This window comes from Pterocles gutturalis, unplaced genomic scaffold (assembly GCF_000699245.1).
Source record: "Pterocles gutturalis isolate BGI_N339 unplaced genomic scaffold, ASM69924v1 scaffold7264, whole genome shotgun sequence".
NCBI lineage: Eukaryota > Metazoa > Chordata > Aves > Pterocliformes > Pteroclidae > Pterocles > Pterocles gutturalis.
In genome coordinates, this window is record NW_010130603.1 from 112,900 (window position 1) to 133,393 (window position 20,494).

The 20,494-nt window shown below is 39.5% G+C and overlaps 1 protein-coding gene across 1 annotated transcript in view; it reads right to left on the reverse strand.

Moving 5' to 3' along the window:
• Positions 1-6,875, reverse strand: part of TRIQK (triple QxxK/R motif containing) — a 37,896-nt gene extending 31,021 nt beyond the window's left edge. Inside the window, exon 1 of the mRNA XM_010080272.1 lies at positions 6,798-6,875. Coding sequence (XP_010078574.1) covers positions 6,798-6,858 — 61 coding nt within the window. The 5' untranslated portion in view covers positions 6,859-6,875. The remainder of the gene's footprint in view (positions 1-6,797) is intronic.
• Between the last annotated feature and the right edge of the window lie 13,619 nt (positions 6,876-20,494).

Here is a 20,494-nt window from a genome sequence, read left to right on the forward strand (position 1 = left end):
CACAAATATGTATATTGCAAGAGCCCTGAAGACACCAGATACCTTACAGGAATTGGAAGTGCTTGAAATAACACCATACTGAAATGCAGTTCAGACAGTGTGTCAAATTTCACTCCCATTTACACCTATGAAAAAAAAAATCATAGCAACTTCAATGAGTGAAATAGTGATACTGTTGATGAGATCAAAATAAGAGCAGACTATGAGCCTCCATCTGTATAAAAGTATTCAACAAGCGGAGTATAAATGTATAGTAAAAGTAGTATAATCAAATAAGTTCAAAGAAACTCTAGGCTTTTGCTGTGGAGCAGGGATGGGAGCCAAAGGTCAGATACACCACCTTCCTCCTTAGCATCTCCGCATGGTGTGTGTACATGCTCCCATAGCCCCTTGGCTCAGCAGCTGCCTCTCCTTTTATGCTGGAAGCCAAAGCAATAAAACATATTTAAAAACATCCCAATCATCACAAAACGTGGGCTAAATTATTACAGCCAGGCAAGGCTTCACTTCACAGCAGTGCTCTCCTCAGCTGCTTTAGTTTCCAAGAAGTGATGCCACTGGCACAAAACTGAAATCAAAACAGTAATCACTGACCAAAAGATCTAGTTCAATTTGGTGATAAAGAAATGAATTCTTCATACAACCTCCTCCCAAACAAAAGAAAAGGGACTACATGTGATACCCATGGCATATCACTCTGAGGTATGAAACTCAGCACAGGAAAAGATTCCAAAATTTGCCAACAGTCACACTTAATAGCAAAAGGAGAGGGATTTTTCCTACTTCTCTTTATTAGGTGCTTAATAGCACATTTTTATTAGAAAAATTCATGAGGGTAAATGTAATGTTCTATAAGAGAGAAAAAAAAAAAAAAAAGGGGGGGCATGCCATGCACTGGAACTGCCCACTCCTTGGATTGTTTTTGCACTCTGAATAAATAGTAGGAGAGATCTCTTCCCTTTTTGTCTCAAATTAGAATAGCAAGTATTTGTTTCTGTACTCTGCCCCTCCCTACCTTTCCCCCAATAAACAGGCAACTGATATCAAATATGGGGCGGGAAAAAAAAAAAGACTGATTAAAACAATGAGTTGGATAATTTTCATTCCACTGACATCAGTCCTGCTATATGTTTGCTTGTGACAGTGGAGACCGATCTCGATGATGCAAATTCTGCCTTCTGGTCCTGTGCCTTTTCTTAACAGACAAAAGACACAGAAATCCCTGTTTCATGACAAATGGTGCAATTTTGAAATTTCCAGCACAAATCAGTCCAAATATTTTTGCTGCTGTTGTTTCACAAATGAAATCTAAAATTTTGATGCTGATAACAAACATTTCCTGATCCATAACAAATCAATCACATTTCATTTCAAAGTATGTAACATATTTCAGAAGAAAGTATCAAAATGTAACACTTTTCCTTTTTTTGAGCTGAAAAGGAAGACTGCTAGTAGTCAGCTTGAGTATATAATGGCACTACTCAGGATAAGGAAGGCAGAGGGACATTAACTGTAAAAGAATAGAAAAGGTGAACAGGAACAGAAAACAGAGAAGAAGGTGAGGTGGTAGAAAATAAAGACACGTCTTTTAGCAGTAGGGCAACTGGAGATGGCAATCTGCCACATGAAGGGCTTCCCTCTGGAGACAGGGAGGCAACAGGTCCATGCTCACGACTGAGCTGGTAGCTGGAGGTGGGAACCCCAGAGATGTTCTTGCTGCTGCCAGCCCAGCTCTGCCCACCAAGCCCACGCTGAGAGACAAGCTCAGGCTACAGTGGGACTATAACCCCCGGCACTAGGATGAGGTGCCTTTCTTCTGGTCAACTCACCGGTTCCCCACAGCGAGGAGTTTTTTAAAAAGGGGCAACTCTACCCACAGAGTTTTATCTGTTAGTTCAGGTGGGCAGTTCTTTCTTCTCTCCTGTACTGCTACAGCCGTGGTCTCAGGACTCCCAGTCTCCTCCACCGCCCCATCACTCTGCACGTGCTATGCCAACGAGCACCACCTCCGACACTGAGCCATCGTGCTAACGAGCAACACCTCCGACACTGAGCCATCGTGCTCAGCCTAGAACCTTGTGCTTTCCAAATCAAAAAAGATAATTGATTTTCATTTGTAACTTTTACTCCTTCCCAGGAGACGGAGGAGCCTTGTTTACTCCAGAGGTCCCCTGGGCTATGCTGCCCCAGCCCCTAAAGGGTAAAGCTGGCAAGTCAGAAGACAGAGAGCAGACAATAAGCAGACCTTTGAGTCTACAAATTGGAGGCTGAATGATTGGCAAACAACCTCTCATCATGAAAAATTATGCTATAGCAACACAATAGTAATGGGAGCCAAAAGTATGTCTATTCATGATTTGTAGACCAGGTTTTAGTTACGCTATAATCCTCTCAGTATGCCTGCTTAGGATCCCACAATCACACGAGGCATGAACACTACCCAGAAATCCTGCAGCTTCCATGCCGAGCAAAGCGACACACCAGACGAAGAAGGATGGAAAATATACATGTGGAATTGTTCTGGGAACTTAAAGCGCACATAACAGTAAACAAAGCAAATATGGTGCAAAACCTGTTGCTATTTTCACAGCATTTGCAGAGCAAAGCTGTATAAACGCAGAAAGATGCATACTGCCTCACACCTTTCCTCAGATCCCAGCAAATTAAGCACAGCAGCACAAACAGCAGCAGTGAGAAGGAAACACTGCATAGAAGAGCTGCCCTGTTTGCTGTTGCACCACAGGTATATGTTTGGGTATGTGAGAGAGAGATGAATAAAGAGTGTTAAAATTACTTTTCCTCATGCCTCCTCCGGAGCCTTGGCTGCTCATGGGGAACCAAACGGGGAACAGATTCCCTCGGTGCCATCCTTCCTCCTCCAGCCGCAGTCTAAGCCAGTTTGAAAAGGTTGCTGCTGTTGTTCCCTGTCCCACCTGGGGACGGTCTTCACGAAGCCAGTGTCAGTTTGGTTTGATAACTAAAAGGCTGCCTCTGCTCCTCGCAGAAAAGGCAGCGCTGCTGTCGGATACCAGAGCACTTGCTGAACACGAGGCACTACAGACGAATTCTGGCTGGTGGCAGAAGAGATGGCTGAAAGCCAGCTGACAGAGAAGAGCAATATCAATCTCCGTGCTGGGGGAATCCTCTGAAAACGCTACTGAAGCAAACAGCAACCGCTAACGGCACAGTGGCAAACAAGACACCAGCGCTCCTGTGCTCATGAAGGAGAGAAAAAGGCAAATGGCTGCACTGAAGTGATCAGCAACGTGCCACAGGGCAAACATGTGGCACGCCGTATGGAAACCCAGAACAAAACAGAAAGCTTGGAACAAAATGAAATTAAAAATCTGCTTTTATTTCAAATTACTCCACTAAACATCTAACTGAAAATTGTGTTGAAGTTGATATGACTTTGTGACATGTTGTTCCTTGAAGCCTGGCATTTTCCATCAAAAAAAGTATTAAAAATATTGAACTCTGGTTACGTTTTATCCAAAAAGGCTAGAAGACATTAAATCATGAGCTAAAAAATAATACCACACCATTAGTCAGCAAGAGATAGCTGTTCAGACAGCATTCATCGCAATATTTTCAAGAATCCATAGATACCAAAGGACAGTATTCACTCCAAGCATGGATTTAGAACTTTAAATGTGTTTGCCCACTGTTTCCAGATGTAACCTATCTGGGAAAGAGGGATCAAATGTCCATCTCCAAAACAGATGAGCCTGGAGCATGCCAGCATTCTGTATTCTGGGGGGTCTTCTACTGAGCAGCCTCGCACTTAAAGCATCCCTGCAGAAGTACCTCAGCTGCCAAATCTGGGGCTTATTTGATGAACTGATTTTAAGAAAAAATTGAAATTCTTTCTGTACAATTTCTAATAAGTATCTGAAAGAAATCAGATCATGAAGATCAAGAGGAGTTAAAATTAAGGATCCGGAGCATCTCTCCTATGAGGAAAGGCTGAGAGACTTGGGACTGTTTACCCAGGAGTAGAGTAGGCTCATGGGGAACCTCATCAATATATCTAAATACCTGAAGGGAGGGTGCAAAGAGGACAGAGACAGCCTTTCTCAGTGGTGCCCAATGGCAGGACCAGAGGCAATGGGCACACACTGAAACAAGTAAGAAAAAAACCTTTTTATTTGAGGGTTGTCAAACGCAGGAACAGGTTGTCCAGAGAGGTTGCAGAGTTCCCCTCCTTGGAGATATTCAAAAGCCATCTGGACACTGTCCTGGGCAACTGGCTCTAGGTGGCCCTCCTTAAGCAGGGGAGTTGGACCAGATGGTCTCCAGAGGTCCCTGCCAACCTCAACCATCCTGTGATTCTGTGATAAACAAATGACTTATCATCACGCAAAACTAGATCAAAAAAAAAAAAATCAAGAAGCAATGTCAAAAAAGAAGAAAGATTTCCATATTTATTATGGCAAGAAAAGTTATATATTGGACAATATTTGTCAATAATACACTTATTTCTCTTACAATACACCTAAAGACATAATGAGACTAGAGGTATCATCCACTAAGTTCAGTGACCAGGCCTAAAGCTAGCCCAAAATGCTTATGAATAAAACTCAAACGTGCCTGCAACATTAAAGCATAAAAACGTATCCATAAATTTTCAACACCGCACCCCCCCAACCCTTTCATTAAGTTCTGAGAACTAATTTCCATTGGCAAACACTATGGTTATATCAGTGAATGACCAGAGTGGGAGCTGAAACAACCATCATCAGAGCAAAAGGCAGTGGATAGTCTACTTTAGTTCTTGTTCTCTGTCCTCTAAGGAATACTACAGTCACAGAAACACCTCCTAGGTTATATAGTTTATTTTCCTGCCAGGGTGAGATTCTTCCCTACGATAATTTTTAACACTTGCTTTTGCCAAGTTAAGAGCAACGCATTGCATCTAAGGAAAATGAGCTTATTATGAGCCCCTCAGACACTGTATTTTGCAGTACCCAATGGATCACGGTCCTGTATCGTATAACAGGGAAGGTGCCAAATTGTTCAGGCAACACGCTAGCCTGAAAACGGTGAGTCAGCAACATAACGGGATCCCTCTGAGTGCTGAGCCCTGATACAAATACTTTCGACCCCCTGCTACAGCACAGTGTCCTCTCTCCTGCTCAAAGCACTGCTGATCAGTTCTGGCACCTCATGGGTGTGAGATGTGCAACCGTGGCACCGCATTGTAGTAACATGCAAGTAACCCAAGCTGTGGAAGAGAGGGAGGTTAATTTTGTGAGTCTCAGAGGCAGCTTTACACCACCCTGGTCCTCCAGCAGCCCAGCCTGCTCTCCAGGGATCCCACTGTCGATCACCAGTCTCGTTCACCCTGCGGAAGACTTTAAAAAACAACTCCAACCTGAATGCGTGCATAAAAGGAAGAAAAGCAACCCTAAAGGAGGTGGCTGAAAAAGAAGTGACCACGATGAAAACATGAGGAGAAAATGCCAGAAAGCTGATGCAATTATCCTCTCTCCAAACACCCAGTTCTATGGGGTGAGTTGTCCCGAAGATGAGCTGCAGGGCTCCCACTTCTCAGCAAACTCATTTGGGTAAAATATTTGTGGTGTCATCTTCTGCTGGGTAATAGTTTCCTTGCAAGGTTTTCTACACAAAACCTAAATCACACAAAAGCAGAGAGCCCATATATTTAAACATTTTTCCAGTATATCTGCTTCTCAACCATAAAGGTACTCGGAAGCTTTCAGCCATGTTTCTAACTATCTCGGAGAATGAACCAAGGAAGCCAGCCACACAAACTGACCAGAGTTAGGAAATACAGAGCACTCCACAGCTATCAAAAAAAAAAAAAAAGTACCTTACTTTCAACTTTAAATGAAGAAAAGACCATTAAAACAGTTATATTAAAATAATAAGGCAGCACTAAAAATTAAGACATTATAAAAACATGATTTTTCACATACCCCTACCTCTTTCACCATGAGAACGCACATTATAAACAGCCTTTTTTTCCCAGACACTTGCTATTTTTCTGCATATTTAAACACAGATGTGGGTGCTTAGCAACTGTAAAACAAAGTCATTTACTTAAATAACTGAGTATAGATTAAGGTACTTCATTTTATATACATACTTTTAAAATATTGTGTCTGCTTTATAATATTATTTAACACCTAGAGAGACAGAACCCTCATATATGGATTCCAAAAATAAGTCACTTACCTTTGCATTTAAGCAAAGAAATAGGGACTGGAGTCTGCTATGTAAGTACCTGTGCACGTGTGCATTTGTGTATGTGCATGTGCAGACTTTGTGCACAAGTTACCTACACATACAACGGGCAAAAACAGAAAAAGACCTAGGAAAATAAATTATTAACATCTTGAAAGTATTCCATTAGTGTGAGAATAAATGCAGTTATACAATGTAAAGGTCTGTATCATTCAGTGTATCAAAAAATGTTACAAAGCAGGAAGAGTATTTTTTTTAGAAATGCCCGTATTTTAAACTGGAGACAAGCAGGAAAGTTTCAACAGTTCAGAACCATCATGGAGCTGCTGCACTGCAGTAATTCACTAGTATTTCCAAATACAGAACAGGGACTTTATCAAGTTACTTGAAATACTGTCTACATAAAGGGTTTTGCTGAATGAATTAGTTAATAGCATAAAAAAAAATGTTTCCCTAGAGTGTGTGTTATTTTGCACCACTCTCAAGCAAAACAAAAAAAGAAGAAGAATATATTTTGTTACAATAACTGGTCTGGCTGAATAAAACAGATTATTTTTAAGCACACAAAAACATTTTTTCAGATCTCTTACCTATCTGTTTCCTGTACTGGTCAACAGGAGTCCTTGCTGTGGAGGCATCTTTTCTACCCATCGTTTTCAATCCAAAAATCACTGTCAAAAAAAAAAAAAAAAAAAAAAAAAGAATTTTCCCAAAAAAAATTCTAAAAAAAATAATCACTGGAAAAAAAAAAAAAAAAAAAAAAAAAAGGCATTATTCCTAAATAAGTTACTAAGGAAATCAATGACTTACAACATCAGAAAAAACTGTAACAAGCAACATTTACACGATTATACAGAAAGACATAAGCCTTCCCAGAGTACAATGAGACAGTGGAGTTAATCATCACTAGTCTGAAGACTATTAGATAAATTCTAAACATACCTTTTTCCCCATTGCATCAGTTATTAACATTACAGAATGGCTGTTCGTTTGAAACTAAAAAAAAAAAGGATATAAACTGATTGCACTGTAATTCAGCATTTGATAACACTGAATTACATTCCTACATAATTTCTTTCTTTAGTAAACCGGGAAGTGAATGGAGTATTGTGAGCTGCTTGTATTGTTGGCAAACACATTTACACGACACCCAGCAGTCTAAGGCAGGACTAGGCGTGTGTGCAATCACAGGTGTAGCTGCTCAGGAAACCCACCTGCAGACACAGCCCTCCAGCCACCCTGTGTGAGACAAACAAAATCTCTAAAACACAGCAACCCCACACTCTCCTACCTTCCCGCCATGGGCCCTAGAGATCTGTAAACGAAAAGAAAGTAGGGAATAAAGGTGAGAGCTGGGGCTGTGCCCATTTTACAGCTCCCAGACAAAATACTGAAAGTTTAAATCACCTTTAATGGATTTAGGTAACAACCGCCCTGACTCTTGAATGGGCTTGCACTGTGCAACATGAGAAGCAGGTGACACCAGGATTGCACAGGGAACTGCACTAGCATTCATCCAAAGATGCCAGATTTAGTAATTTGGTGCTCCCACACCATCCATGTAACTGAACAAGTGTCATCTGAGTAATATGTTAGCAAACTCCCAATATACTCAATATCCAAAACCTTACTGTCTTTTATTCATCCCCTTGCAGGGCTGTCACTCAAAAAATACAGTAGGATTCTACAAACATGCTCATTTCACCTCTTCTTCCATAGTAAAAAAATACCTGGCTTTTACAGTCACACTCATTGCCCAAAACACTGGTTTTCAGCCATTCCATCTGGGCTGAAGACATCACTCATCACAGTGATGATAAGCCCCACCATTTGACCATCGCTACGACACAAGCATCCCAACATCAACCCTTGTGCTCACCCAAGGACTGACATTTTTCACAAGTGCCAGATTTACCATGCGAGTGCAGAAGACACACAACAGCCAACACTGCCTTTTCCCAACAGGACTCGGCACTGACTTGGCAAGCACAGTGCCAAGGGCAAACTGTGGCTGAACCGTCCTGGGTAGCCACAAACCATCTGCAGATTGTGCACATATGGCCTTGGAGTATCTGCAAGAGCTTTACTTTTCTGTTAGGCATAACCAGCTGCATTACAGCAAGACAAGCTTCCCCAGGCTCTGCCAAGGCACGCTGTCTGGGAAACACAGCTGCAGGAATTATCCCACTAGTTATTCATCCATTTTAAAACAATAAAGTTTCTTCTTTTGTGTTTATTTATTCTATAAGAATTACTGGTATTTAATGGCAAGTGACAAATCTAGAACAACAGAGATAGAACCAGGCTGCTTAATTTAAAGTGTAGGACATAGGGCAAAAAATGAACTTTGGTGCTCAAAAACCAGACACCTTCTCTAAAAGTATTCAGGAATAATAACAAGGTATAAAAGACTGCCATTATTTTTGATCTGAAAATTCAATTAGAGTGTTCTAATGTTTCCATACATTACTTTGTTTAATTCAGAGAATATTCCCATTTTATGTGAAACACATAAGCAGTGAGCTATAATCCACTGGGTTTTTTTTTCCTCTCTATTATGCTTCCCAGCTATTATCTCGACTGAGTTGTATTTCTCATGTAATGTTCACATCATAATACAAGCGGAAAATAAAAGTACCATTTGAGCTTTCAGCTAGGTGAGGAGACAACTGATGCATTTTACACTGCAAAACTAGTTCTTGGCTTTTTTATGCCAGTGTTAGAAACTGTTTTGACTTGCCTTTTACAATTTCAATAGCCTACTAATGTTTTGCAACAAAACGACAGCTGTGAAAGACGTTTCCAGTTTTAGCAGTGACAATAAAACACAAGAAGAAAACACGGGCAAAAATTATCTCCTGACTCAATACGAGCCACAGAGATGTTCACATTTGCCCGTGCGGCTCGATGTCACCGACTCCTACATCTAGAACTTTGACTCCTCTTTGTTCTTCAAAGGGATGCAGTAATCATCATTCATTTCCACTGCTTTGATGGTTAGATAGCAAACGCCGAGAAACCCACGGAGACATTAGCACATACAGCCGCAATGTCTAATAAGACAGCTATTTGCATAAAAGATCAGCCACAATTTAAAATGTGTTGTGATAGATGTGGAAAGGGAATAACAGATCTATATTAGCATGTACGAAACCGAGATTGTTTTCACAATTTAATTCCTCGGAGAGCGTGGCTCATCACCTTCTCTTGTAAAGAATCCTGCATTCCCTGAGGAAGCAACTTGCCATGAGCCAGAGTTAAACTAAAATATGGATTAATAAGATATAATATTTATTATTTATGAACCTTGCTGTAGGAGTGGTTTCCAACACAACACTGATCAGACTTCCATAAAGGAAAAGCCTGGAATCTTTATGAGTCAAGAAGTGATTTGAAAAAGCAGTATTGCCTCACTTAAATAGCATCCTACAACAGTCGGTCATCTTATCTTTACTGAACAAAATTTGCTTTCGCTCTTTACCAGCTGCCTCTGGCCGCTCTGCTGCCTCCAACGTCAGTGACTGAAGGATCTGGCCTCTCCTCCATTGCCTTGCCAAACTGAAGGGATAGGCAGCACACCATGCTACCCAAGCAGCCTTCCTTCCCTGGAATTCTAATGACCACATACCCATTTGAAAAACATGTAAAGGAGCTTGTCACTGCTCTTTTTACAGACTGCTAAAATACTTCCAGAGTAATTTCAGATCATTCGAAGGCAATGTGAGCCCTCCTCAACTTCCAAGCTTCTATAAAAGATGGTTTTAAGAAAATGAACCAAGGCTCACTGGAATTATTTTTTGTTTATTGCTATTTCAGAGATACTACAAAGTCAAAAGATGTATTTGTTTTTGTGGTTCCTTTCACTGTTCCTTCACCCTCTTCCCCTCTAGTAATTCACCTGTGAAGGCTTACACCCTCAAAAAAACACATTTTTGCTTTTCCTCCTCTTTTGTTTGTGAGCAGTGACTGATAATAACTAATACACACAATAAATTGCCTATAATTGCCTCCAACTGTCAATAGCATTTTGAGACGTAAAGACCAGTTCTGAATGTTCATTCGAGGTCTCACCACAGTAGTGTTTAAATGCCAACTCACTATTCTCGGTGCATACACCACTTGTATCAACCAAAAAAAAAAAAAAAAAATTTTGAAGCAATTAATTTAATGACATAGAAACACAGCTTGAATGACTTTAGAAATACTATTAAAAATAAGTACAGGGACTATGTAGCACAAAGATTGCACTTTGTGCATTTGTGGTGCAATACAAATTATTAACGGTGACAAGGCTGAAAGCGTGAATCAGTGAACATACAAAGATCTACGTATGTGCACATGTACAAACTTTCTTAGTGGTGATATTTGATAGTATGTCTGTATTCTTCAGGAATAAGCTGCCTACTAATAGAGAGCACCTTAAAGAAACAACCCATGCAATGACCGGTTTTGCAGCTGAAATGTCTACCTGGTTGTGAGAAAAGCAAGTAAAACCTCACAACAGACAAGAACCACTACAGAACATAAAAGTCCTGGGCCAAGTCTTCAGCTGTGAGAAATATGCAGGTGAACGCATAGTGGATATCTGCATATATGCAAAAGTACCTTACCCTTAATTGCAAATGGATATCTAACCTAAAAATCCCTATTTTTTCTTTTTATTTGTTGGAGGCAATGCAGGTTGATAATTTGAACTCATAACAAATAATTTTAAAATATGATTCAAAGCTTACTGAGGTCAGTGAAAGAACTGGTCTTTTACCAGTTAAATCCACAGCTCATAGTTTAATAAATAACGGATATTAAAACCCTTACAAGTTACAAGAGAGCAAAAATAGCTTCTTATCCTCCTCAGGTAAAATCCAAGGAGCACATCAGATCCTCTGCGATTATTCCAAAGAACTGGCAGCACTGCATTTCAAGTGAGAAGCTATCTGCATGTAGGTATTTTGGAGATAATTGCTGCTGGTCATTTTAATTGGCTTTTGGCTTTGGTGTACTGCTGAAGTAGGGTAACTAAGGTCTGTCTGTACAGCAGTGGAAGAAATGCAGTGGAAATAAAGTGCAGCCAAAATGGCAAGAATAATACAGCTGAATACTTTAGCCAAGAGAAAGAATTTAAAAACCTTTGTTACTACTACTTATAAAAAACACACAAACAAACCAAAAACTGAAATAAAATCATGTCCTACTGATAAGTCTTACAGTAGTCTTTACCATTCCTCTGGAAAGTCTCTCTCAAAGGATGAGACTACTATCTCAAAGGAAAGAGCACCTGCCCGTGGTGCTTCTTACAGAATCTAGCTCTACCTTCTTTGGGGATTTATTTCATTTTCTTTTAATAAAAGATACTTAACATTTCTTTACTTAATTTAACCTTGAAAGCAGCAAAGGTGATTTAAATTCAGTTAATTTTGGGAAAATGAATAAAAAAAGTGAGATATATAACTCCAGTTGGAACAAATGATGCTAAAATAATCTCAACATTCTGCACAAGGACAAAAAACACTGTACCATACCCCAAGATTAAAATCATCTAGGAATTACAACTTTTATTCTGACTTCTATCAGGCTATTTCACAGCTTCATGTAAGCACGAGGAACAAAATGCACATTGTTACTTCCAGTAAGTGCCCTTTGCACTCTACAGAAAGGAGCTGCTCTGTTGTTTGTTACTTATACAGTGCCTACAAAATGCATGAAATTAGCTCTGAATTTATTTAACAAAAGTAGTACACAGGTACTACATAGACCATATGTATACTCAGCATATTCTCCAGGACATTTTAAAATCCTGAGGCAATATTTTATGAAAAAAATAGATTTCATCAACAAGCCAGATTAGTCCCACCTGTTTACAGGAAGGTAAGTGAGACACCCAAGTTATGCAGGAGGCCACCTCAGCTCCCTTTACAGCAAAGGAAGAAAAACATGCAATGGTAAGGAATCCAAATCGCCTCTGGCAATCCTGCTTTCTTGCTATGCTCCTAAACCTCCCCTAAGTACCTACATTTTGGTGGGATTTTTTTAATGCCCAAATATTTGCATTTGGTCCTCTAGTAAAAAGTCTACTTACTTTTGATAGATGTAAAATGTTCTTAAATATCTGAAGAGTTGAAAAAAATTATCATTAAATGTATTCATGACAGTCAGGAAAAACTGAAAATTTCAAGGACTGCGAAACCCAAGATTTTTTTAAAAGACTTCATACTTATGTAAATTTGGGTTTTTTTAATCAAAAAGAGGCTATTAAAAATGTCAAAGGTTCCTTTCATTCCCAGTAGGCTACAGCTTGTCACAGCTTCTATGGGAAGAGCCAAAATGTACTAGAGCAAAACTTACTTATAAAAACATCACTTATACAGAAGATACCTGTTTAGCAATTGGTTTTACGCTTGTTATAAAAACAGTATGACATTTTGCAGAAGAATATTCCTATTTGTAGCAATTCTATGCACCTTACGTTTACTTTTCATTATTAGGATTTGATATTTGCCTTCACAACCAAATTCCGTATTCACTTCAGAGCTGAGAAGAGCTATACCATCTGTGAAACATATATTCATTTTAATATCAAGACAGATCTTCATCTGAACAAATTTAAAATTCCAAACGTTCAAAGATGAACATTTTTTTTAAAATTTTTATGAATATATGATGGCATTGGTGCATCAAGAAAATATCCTTGACAGTTCATGAAGGTAAAAAGCATACATGTGGTTCAATTCTGCCTTGCCACATAGTTCAAAATGTAATACTTCCCAGCGGAAAGAGTAATCTCTGCTAAAGGGAAAACTACATGATAAATGACACCATATGCAGTATTTCAGAATAACATTCTTCAAATTAACGGACTCTGTTTAAACTTTTTTTTTTTTTAATGGGTCTATGGCAGAAATCAAAAGGGTGGGAAGAGAAGAGGCATCCAGACCACCCCAGTGCCCAGAGGCACATCCACCAAGGATGGATGCAGTCTGCATGGGAGCTGCCACAGATGCTGTACAGCCACCTCTGTGGTCTGAGGGCAAGGACGGAGGACACCATCACCACCACAACTGCGCAAGGTGGAAACAAAGCACACGCTCTCTGCCTCGCCTGTTAAAAGTTCATCAAGAGCAACGATGAGGAACAATTATTTGCTCCATCTCAGTAATTGAGCAGCAGCAGTGAAGGTTTTGCGGTTCAGTTAAATCCAGGCAGTTTTATTCCCTCTTTGATTCCTGCCAAACACCCCTTCAGCATTCATTTCCTTTGATGAAGTAAGGAATAATTTAAATAACAGGTATAAAGCTAGAGGTCATAGACCTTAAATTTCCAAATCAGCTAAGTCTGCCTAAGCACTTCACTTCTAATATGCTATGAAGTTACAATTCTTGAATTTAATACAGCGCCACGTGATTTCACTGAGGTCTTATTCCAAAACCTCAGAAACTTTGTTTTACCCTGATAGGTGTTACAACAGGGGAAAAAACACTTCTTTCCCTTCTTTAAACCTGAAAATAACCCCTCTACCCTCCCCTCTCATTAGTTTTGGGAAGCAACAAAATTCAATTTTTTCCAGATGTTCCTCCTTTCCTGGGACTGCCACAAGTCATAACTTGATATAAGCCTGGATGCTTTAACTATATACACTTGTTAACTCCTCATTTGTAGATTTTAAGCTTGGGCTCATTTTTGATTGAAAGGAAATTATTATTTCTTTCTTAAGTGAGAAGAGATATTTAGGGAGTAATTACACTTCCCTTTAGCATATCCAGCTTAAACTACAGTTCACAACTATCAAGAGGACAGAAAATCTGTTTCAAAACATTTTCAGTATTGCAAAATGGGATATAACCTTTTATAAATCTTTTAACTTTTGAAGTTATTCACACACACAAAAAAAAATCAGAACATTAGTAATTATATATTGAGCAGGGTTTTTTTGTTTCTATTGTGCCTTTTTTTTTGCTCACACTATCTTGGACCATTAAAAATCCAGGATTTCTGAATGAATTATTTAAAAATTGAACTAGTTTCTTTGAAGAAATAGGTCAAAACAAGACATTTTGAAACTGCTGGAATTTTTCCTTTCCACTCACCCAGTTTTTAAAAAATTGTTTTTTAGAAGTATGTCAGGCTAAGTTTCAGCTTTTTTCCCCATTAATTCTAATATTGATATCCCATCAACAGCAAATGACAGCAGCAAATAACACTTCATTACATGTAGACCTAGTCGTAACACTTCAGCAAAACTGAATTATTAGTTCCATTACTAAACCTGGCGTTCAAAAGGACTTAAAAGGTAATCTCTCCATCCAGCGTTCAGAATGAATGTGGATTTTTTTTCCTTTCTCTGGAACTATTGCAGCTCAATAAGTATTAACTAGATGGATTTATGAATGAACAAAAATAATTTAAAACTGTTCCCGTTGCCTCACATGCTGTATTAGGCATTCAGGAAAGCAACTCAGTCTAAAAAAAAAAAAAAAAAAATTCTATTCTAGTTACCAGGCAAAAGAAACATTAAAGAGTTTTGATTTGGTCATTTTGGCATCTATGTTTTCTTCAATTTTTTAGTAACTGGTTAAAGATGGAATAACCTGTCAAATCTTCCCCATAAAGATCAGAAGACAAAGCTGACATCCATTTCTATAGCCTTAATGCATACACCATTTTTTGTATTTTTTCTTTAAAACTGTCTGAGGTGAAAACCAGTAGATAACTTAGTGTTAACATATCAAATGTAAAGTTCAGCCTTACAGCACTTCGTAATGGGCTTAACAGTCAGGCTTAGTGAACAGACCCATAGATGTTAGCAGCAGCATTCTCAAAACCAAGGTTTTGAAGGATTAGGCTATAACTGGGTGAAGAGTTTAATATGGTTTAAATAACATCGACTCAGTAGTTTCCAAAGTAGTTCAAAACAATAGGCCAAGCACATTCACTGCAGATTATATCTAAATGGCTCACGACTTGGCTCTCCTGAAACCTACCTCGAGATCCCATTAAAGGCAACGATTTTTAAGATAAAGAATAAAGTAATAGGGTACATGATACCATCTCTTGAGGAGCTTTCTGTTCTATTTGGGCAAAAAGGGAATAGAAGATCATTGATATATCTGTCAAAAACCTGAATCTTGTACCAAAAATTGAATTAAAGGAGTGGATCAAAATCAGGCTAAAACCTTTATATGCACCAAATGAAAAAATAAGCTTTGATAGCCATCAGAAAAATGTGGTAAACTGTTTACTTGCCTCACTTTAAGGCAGAGGAGACAAGTGTGGAGTGCAGCTGGGAAGAAAATGCAACAAAAAGAAAAATCGTGAACCAGCAGAAAAGCATCAGTTTCAATAGCAGAAAGTCATGTGAACATCTGACGGTCCCAGATGCAACCATTTGTGCAAATGTCTGCCAGGATGCTTTCCATGGCTTTCCCTATAAGACCACGGGACAGGAGGAGACTACATCCCCACCTATTCCCACTGCTCCTGAATAGTGTGTGTGTGTCGCAAGGAAGAAATTTTGCTGCAGGGTTCACTGTCCAGGAGAATGCCAAAGGAACGGATGACACCAAACTGAGACTAACACAGTGAAAAAAAGTACTCCTTTGGATATTTCAAGTCATGCAGTCACGTGAAATTCTATTTACTGTGAAAACGTCAGTGAAATACAAAATTGAACACTTTTCCTTGGGTTGCTGCTTTTGGAGACAGCACATTTTTAGGATCCTGGGTTCTGACATGTGAAAGGTTGGCCTTCTCTGGCCTAAAAGATACCTCTGACGAGAGATTCCTACACCTCAAACTAGTCAGGAATGGAATGGAATAGTTATGAGACTCCTAGAAGAGAGCATTTAATGAATAGCTATCAGCTCATGAGCATCTCTTCAGAAACCCTAGCCTGAGATAAAACGGCAGATGACAATCCACTCCATTGACTCCAATTTCCTGAGTGCATCTCTCTAAGGACCAGGGGTTTGCACATGCCCTTGGCTAGAGTCAAAGGAGAACGCATGCTTCAGCACTGCCGTAAAGTTTTAATAGGAGGAGGGGGATATACCGACTGAAATCTAGCCTTGTAGACTGCATACCCCTGCTAGAGCACACAGGAAAATTGGTTCAGACCAGTTTTCAGAAGGACAGATTCAACACCAACATCACAAGGAACTGCAGGTCTGTTCTCCTCCTGCTACCCCCACTCAGTCTGGCCACTGTACCAAAAGCTCTACAACCCAGTAACCAAGCTGAAGAAGTTTAAGGAGAGCTGGGTCAACCCTGAAAAGGACTTGAGCTAAGTTGCTTCTGCTTTTAACTTCCAAAATACTCTATCCCATGCACTCTGCTTTACTGCCACCCCAGTTGTTTCCATACAGATTTTTTTTTTTTAATTTTTTAATAAGGTGAGTTAATGAAACTGGATACACAGAACAGGAGAAAAACATCTTTCCAGCTTTTCAGCTTTTCCAGCACTGGCAGTGCTTCAGTCTGAAGGCTAAAAAACAGACAAGTCTGGTCAGAGAGAACCATTGCCCTGAGCTTTTTCCGACACACACCATTCCCTCCCCTTGAAGGTCTCCTCAAGGTACAGTACATATTCTATAGAGTCCTTCTATGGTCAGGACACAGAATTGAACCGACCCTACACAATATACATTACTTGTGTGCAATAAATGACAGAATGCAAGTGCTTTGGATTCTTTACTCTGCATATATGGCCATGTTTTAGTACAGTACCCACATTTAGATCATAATTTCCATAGGTCTGTGTAAACACGCATGAAGATAAACAGGCTCTCTTCCCATGTAGAACTGGAAGAATTCATCCAGAAGCTTTGCTTTGTAAATCATTTCAGATGTATTTTACTGAAGCCATAAAATATATTAGCAAGTGCACTGGGACCTTTTGTTTTAAATTATTATGACCTGTTACTTTAACAGAAGTTACTAATATTATTTAACCCCACTGGTGTACTTAAAATGAAAATAGGTTGAAGCTTTTTTAAAATAGGTTTTGTCTCTAAAATAATCATTTTTCCAGAATATCCTCTTCCCATTTAGCCTGTTGGTCTGCTGCTTTGTACACCCAGAAAGATACTGAAATAACCCAGGCTTTCAAATTATCCTATCTTTCAGAATAAAAAGGTAAACAGCAATCTAAGAATGCTTAGTTAACCTTTTCATTACAAATTACAAAATATTCATTCACAAATTAAACAGCACATGTCTAAAAATGCCAAAGAAAGCAACATCCATCCTTGTTCTGCACATCTGCTGCAATTCTTTGTGGTTCCATTAAAACCATACTTAAGTTTAATACCACCAAGGTCTAAGGTTGAAAAAATGTATTATAGAAAGCTTTCCATGATGCATATATATCAAAAAAGAAACAAAGCCTTCCACGCCCTGTGTAATGGGAAGAAATGACAAATTCACATACACGCAGCATAGCCTTGCTTAGGACAGCCGACACTATGTAGGAGGGGCTCTGCAGCAGCCAGGTGGGACAGATAGCTCATGGGGCTTGCTGAGGTCCAGCATGGGTGAGGGAAGGAGACATGCGGTCGGAAACATCACAGCAAGCTTGAACCCACTCTCAAGCCCACCTACCAAACGTAATATCATTAACAGAAGTACGTCTGTGTCTTCCAGGGCCTTGATCATGCTTTCAAATTTTTCAGGATGTGTTTTTCATAGAAACAGAAGTGGATGCAACATTCCACCACTAGTCTTATTAAAGGGATTTAAACCACCCTCCCACAACTCCCCCCACTTCTACTAAGCAGCACCAGCCCTCCTTGCCACTGCCCTGCACTTCAACCCCCTTTGGCTCCAGGTGACTCCTCACGAACCCCAAGTCCTCCCGCAGTCACAGCTTTACAAGATAAAAATCTTCCATTCTACACACACATACAGCATTCCTTCTTCCTCAACACAGTCCCAGACAAACTGCATTCTAACAGACTCGTGTTACCATGATCTCAGCCCCTCTTCATCAGTCCAGTGATCATCCATCGTCTGTCACTATTGCTTTTATGTTTACACACAGACAATTGCCTATAACAGCAAAAAGCATCACAACAGACACTAACGCTGGGGAAAGGCCCCACAAGCTCTCAACTGTTGACAGTGGCCTCCAGCCATTATTTCTAAGCGCTGGCAGCTCACCAGCTCTTTATCCATTTTATTGTTACTGTACACTCCTAATTTTTAAATTCATTTTAGCTGAGTACCAGTAAATCAAGGACCTAATCAAATTTAAATGTTAGCTATACAAATAGTGTACTTTCAGTTTGACAGTCAAGACACAAAACCAAAACAAGGAATACACTGCTTCAGGTTAATTGTTTCCTTTTGGCAAGAACTTAAGGAATACAAAACTGGTCTAGCAGAGAAGCGATGTAATCTTAATTGGAGGCAGCGGAATCAGCTCCACACACAATGAGTGCAACACTAAAACCACCTACTGGACAATTTCTATGGCTTACTTACTACATGAAAGAAAGATCTATGTTTTTTAATACGAGCTTTTAAGAAGAGACAAAACCATGAGGTGGGAGTTTAAGTGAAGATGGTGATATGGTAAAGCCAAGTACTGAAGCATCCTCCACACCGAGGCGGTACAGTAACAAGTTGAAAGCATAGGTAATTTATAATAGAAAGCTTAAAACATGTTCTACTTGAAACTACAGGGGAGTCTCATAATCCACCTTTGAGTACCTGAGAGGCTTTAAGATGTTGCTGGCCCTGGGGGTTTAATCACCCTTCTGCCAGGGGTGAGCAGCCAGTAAGAAAGGGCAACAAGAGGGGGTACATTCTGTCCCCAGGGCCCAGGGTCCCATTCCCAGCCTACACATCGGTTCAAGCCACCCAAAAAAAAATGTGAGTTAAGGTGAGGGAAGCGAACTGAAGTGCAGGTATTCTAGCTCTTCTGCACAGATTGCAATCTGAGGGGTGGGGAGAAGGCGACCAGCTGGCAGCATCTTAAACCGCAGCATCTAAGGCTTCCAGAGCACATCTGTCAGAGCCATTCGTGAATAAATTTGAGCACAAGAGTTTGCAGAATTGAGAACTTCATATGTAAAGATTACAATAAAAACACAATAGATAAAAGCACAAAAAGCTACAAAGGCTGATTGATAATATAAATGTGAGAGGGAATTATCATGGGTAAACTTAACCTTTCCTTCATTTACACCACACAGCACAGCCGGAGAGAAAACAACTGAAACTTTGAAATCTACTACATTTCCAACCCAATCTGTTTCCCCACTATAAAACACAGTTCATAACATAAAAGGTTATTTTTTTCCATTACTTATTCTATTTAAGTAGAAATACATGAGGATAAATTTGGCTTTCTGGCTAGAGGCAGCCAGCTACAGGCGATGTAACCCCATCTTTTATTTTGTTGTCCTACTTAAGAATAGAAATAACAGCATTAGTAGCTGACAACAAACTTCTGTACAAAATGGCATGCTTCAGTTTGCCCTCTGGATTTTAGCTTCCCAGTACCATTCCCAACATTAACCTAGTGTTAACCTTTGCGCTTTCCCTCTCTCATACTTGCCCTTTCTTCTATGACTTCTCTGCCGTAAGCTTCTGCTGCCAGAATAGTCTTTCCCCATTTATTCCCTTCACCAGCTCAACATCTATTCCCGGATTTATATTTCACTCTTCCTTTCCTGGCTACCTCCCATCCTTCATTGCACCTGCTATTGGGTCTACATTTGCTAATTGCTTTCCAATTCTGTGTTGGTTTTGATGGTAAAGCATACTGGATGAAGCATGAAGAACAATCACAACACATGAATAAAGAATATTTTGTTGATGTATGAATTATCATATTTAACATTGCAAAAAGTCCTGGGACACAATAAACTATATTGTATAAAGCTCTGGTGTATCATTGTAATATGTGGTTAGAGACACAAAATCAAACCTAAAAATCACTAATGCTGATTTTAGCCTTGCTGCTAAGAAAATGCAGAAGAAATCGGAAACAAAGGGATTAGCACTGTCCACATCAAGAATGCCTGAAGTAAGTGTTTACTCAAGCCACCGAATTACAAGGGTATCTATGCACAGCTAGTGATACAAAAGCACCTGGGGTGCCTTGACATTTTCCCATGACCTTCAAACATAATTCTAATGAATAAAAATGTATCAGGAATCACCGGCTGCTGCAGATATTGGGATATTAAAGCTGCGTTAATGCAAGTCCTACTTGGAAACACATGCAAGTGCTTTTTCTTCTTCTGTAGCAGTAACAGTGACCATTTATGTTTGTCATTACAAGAAAGAGAGT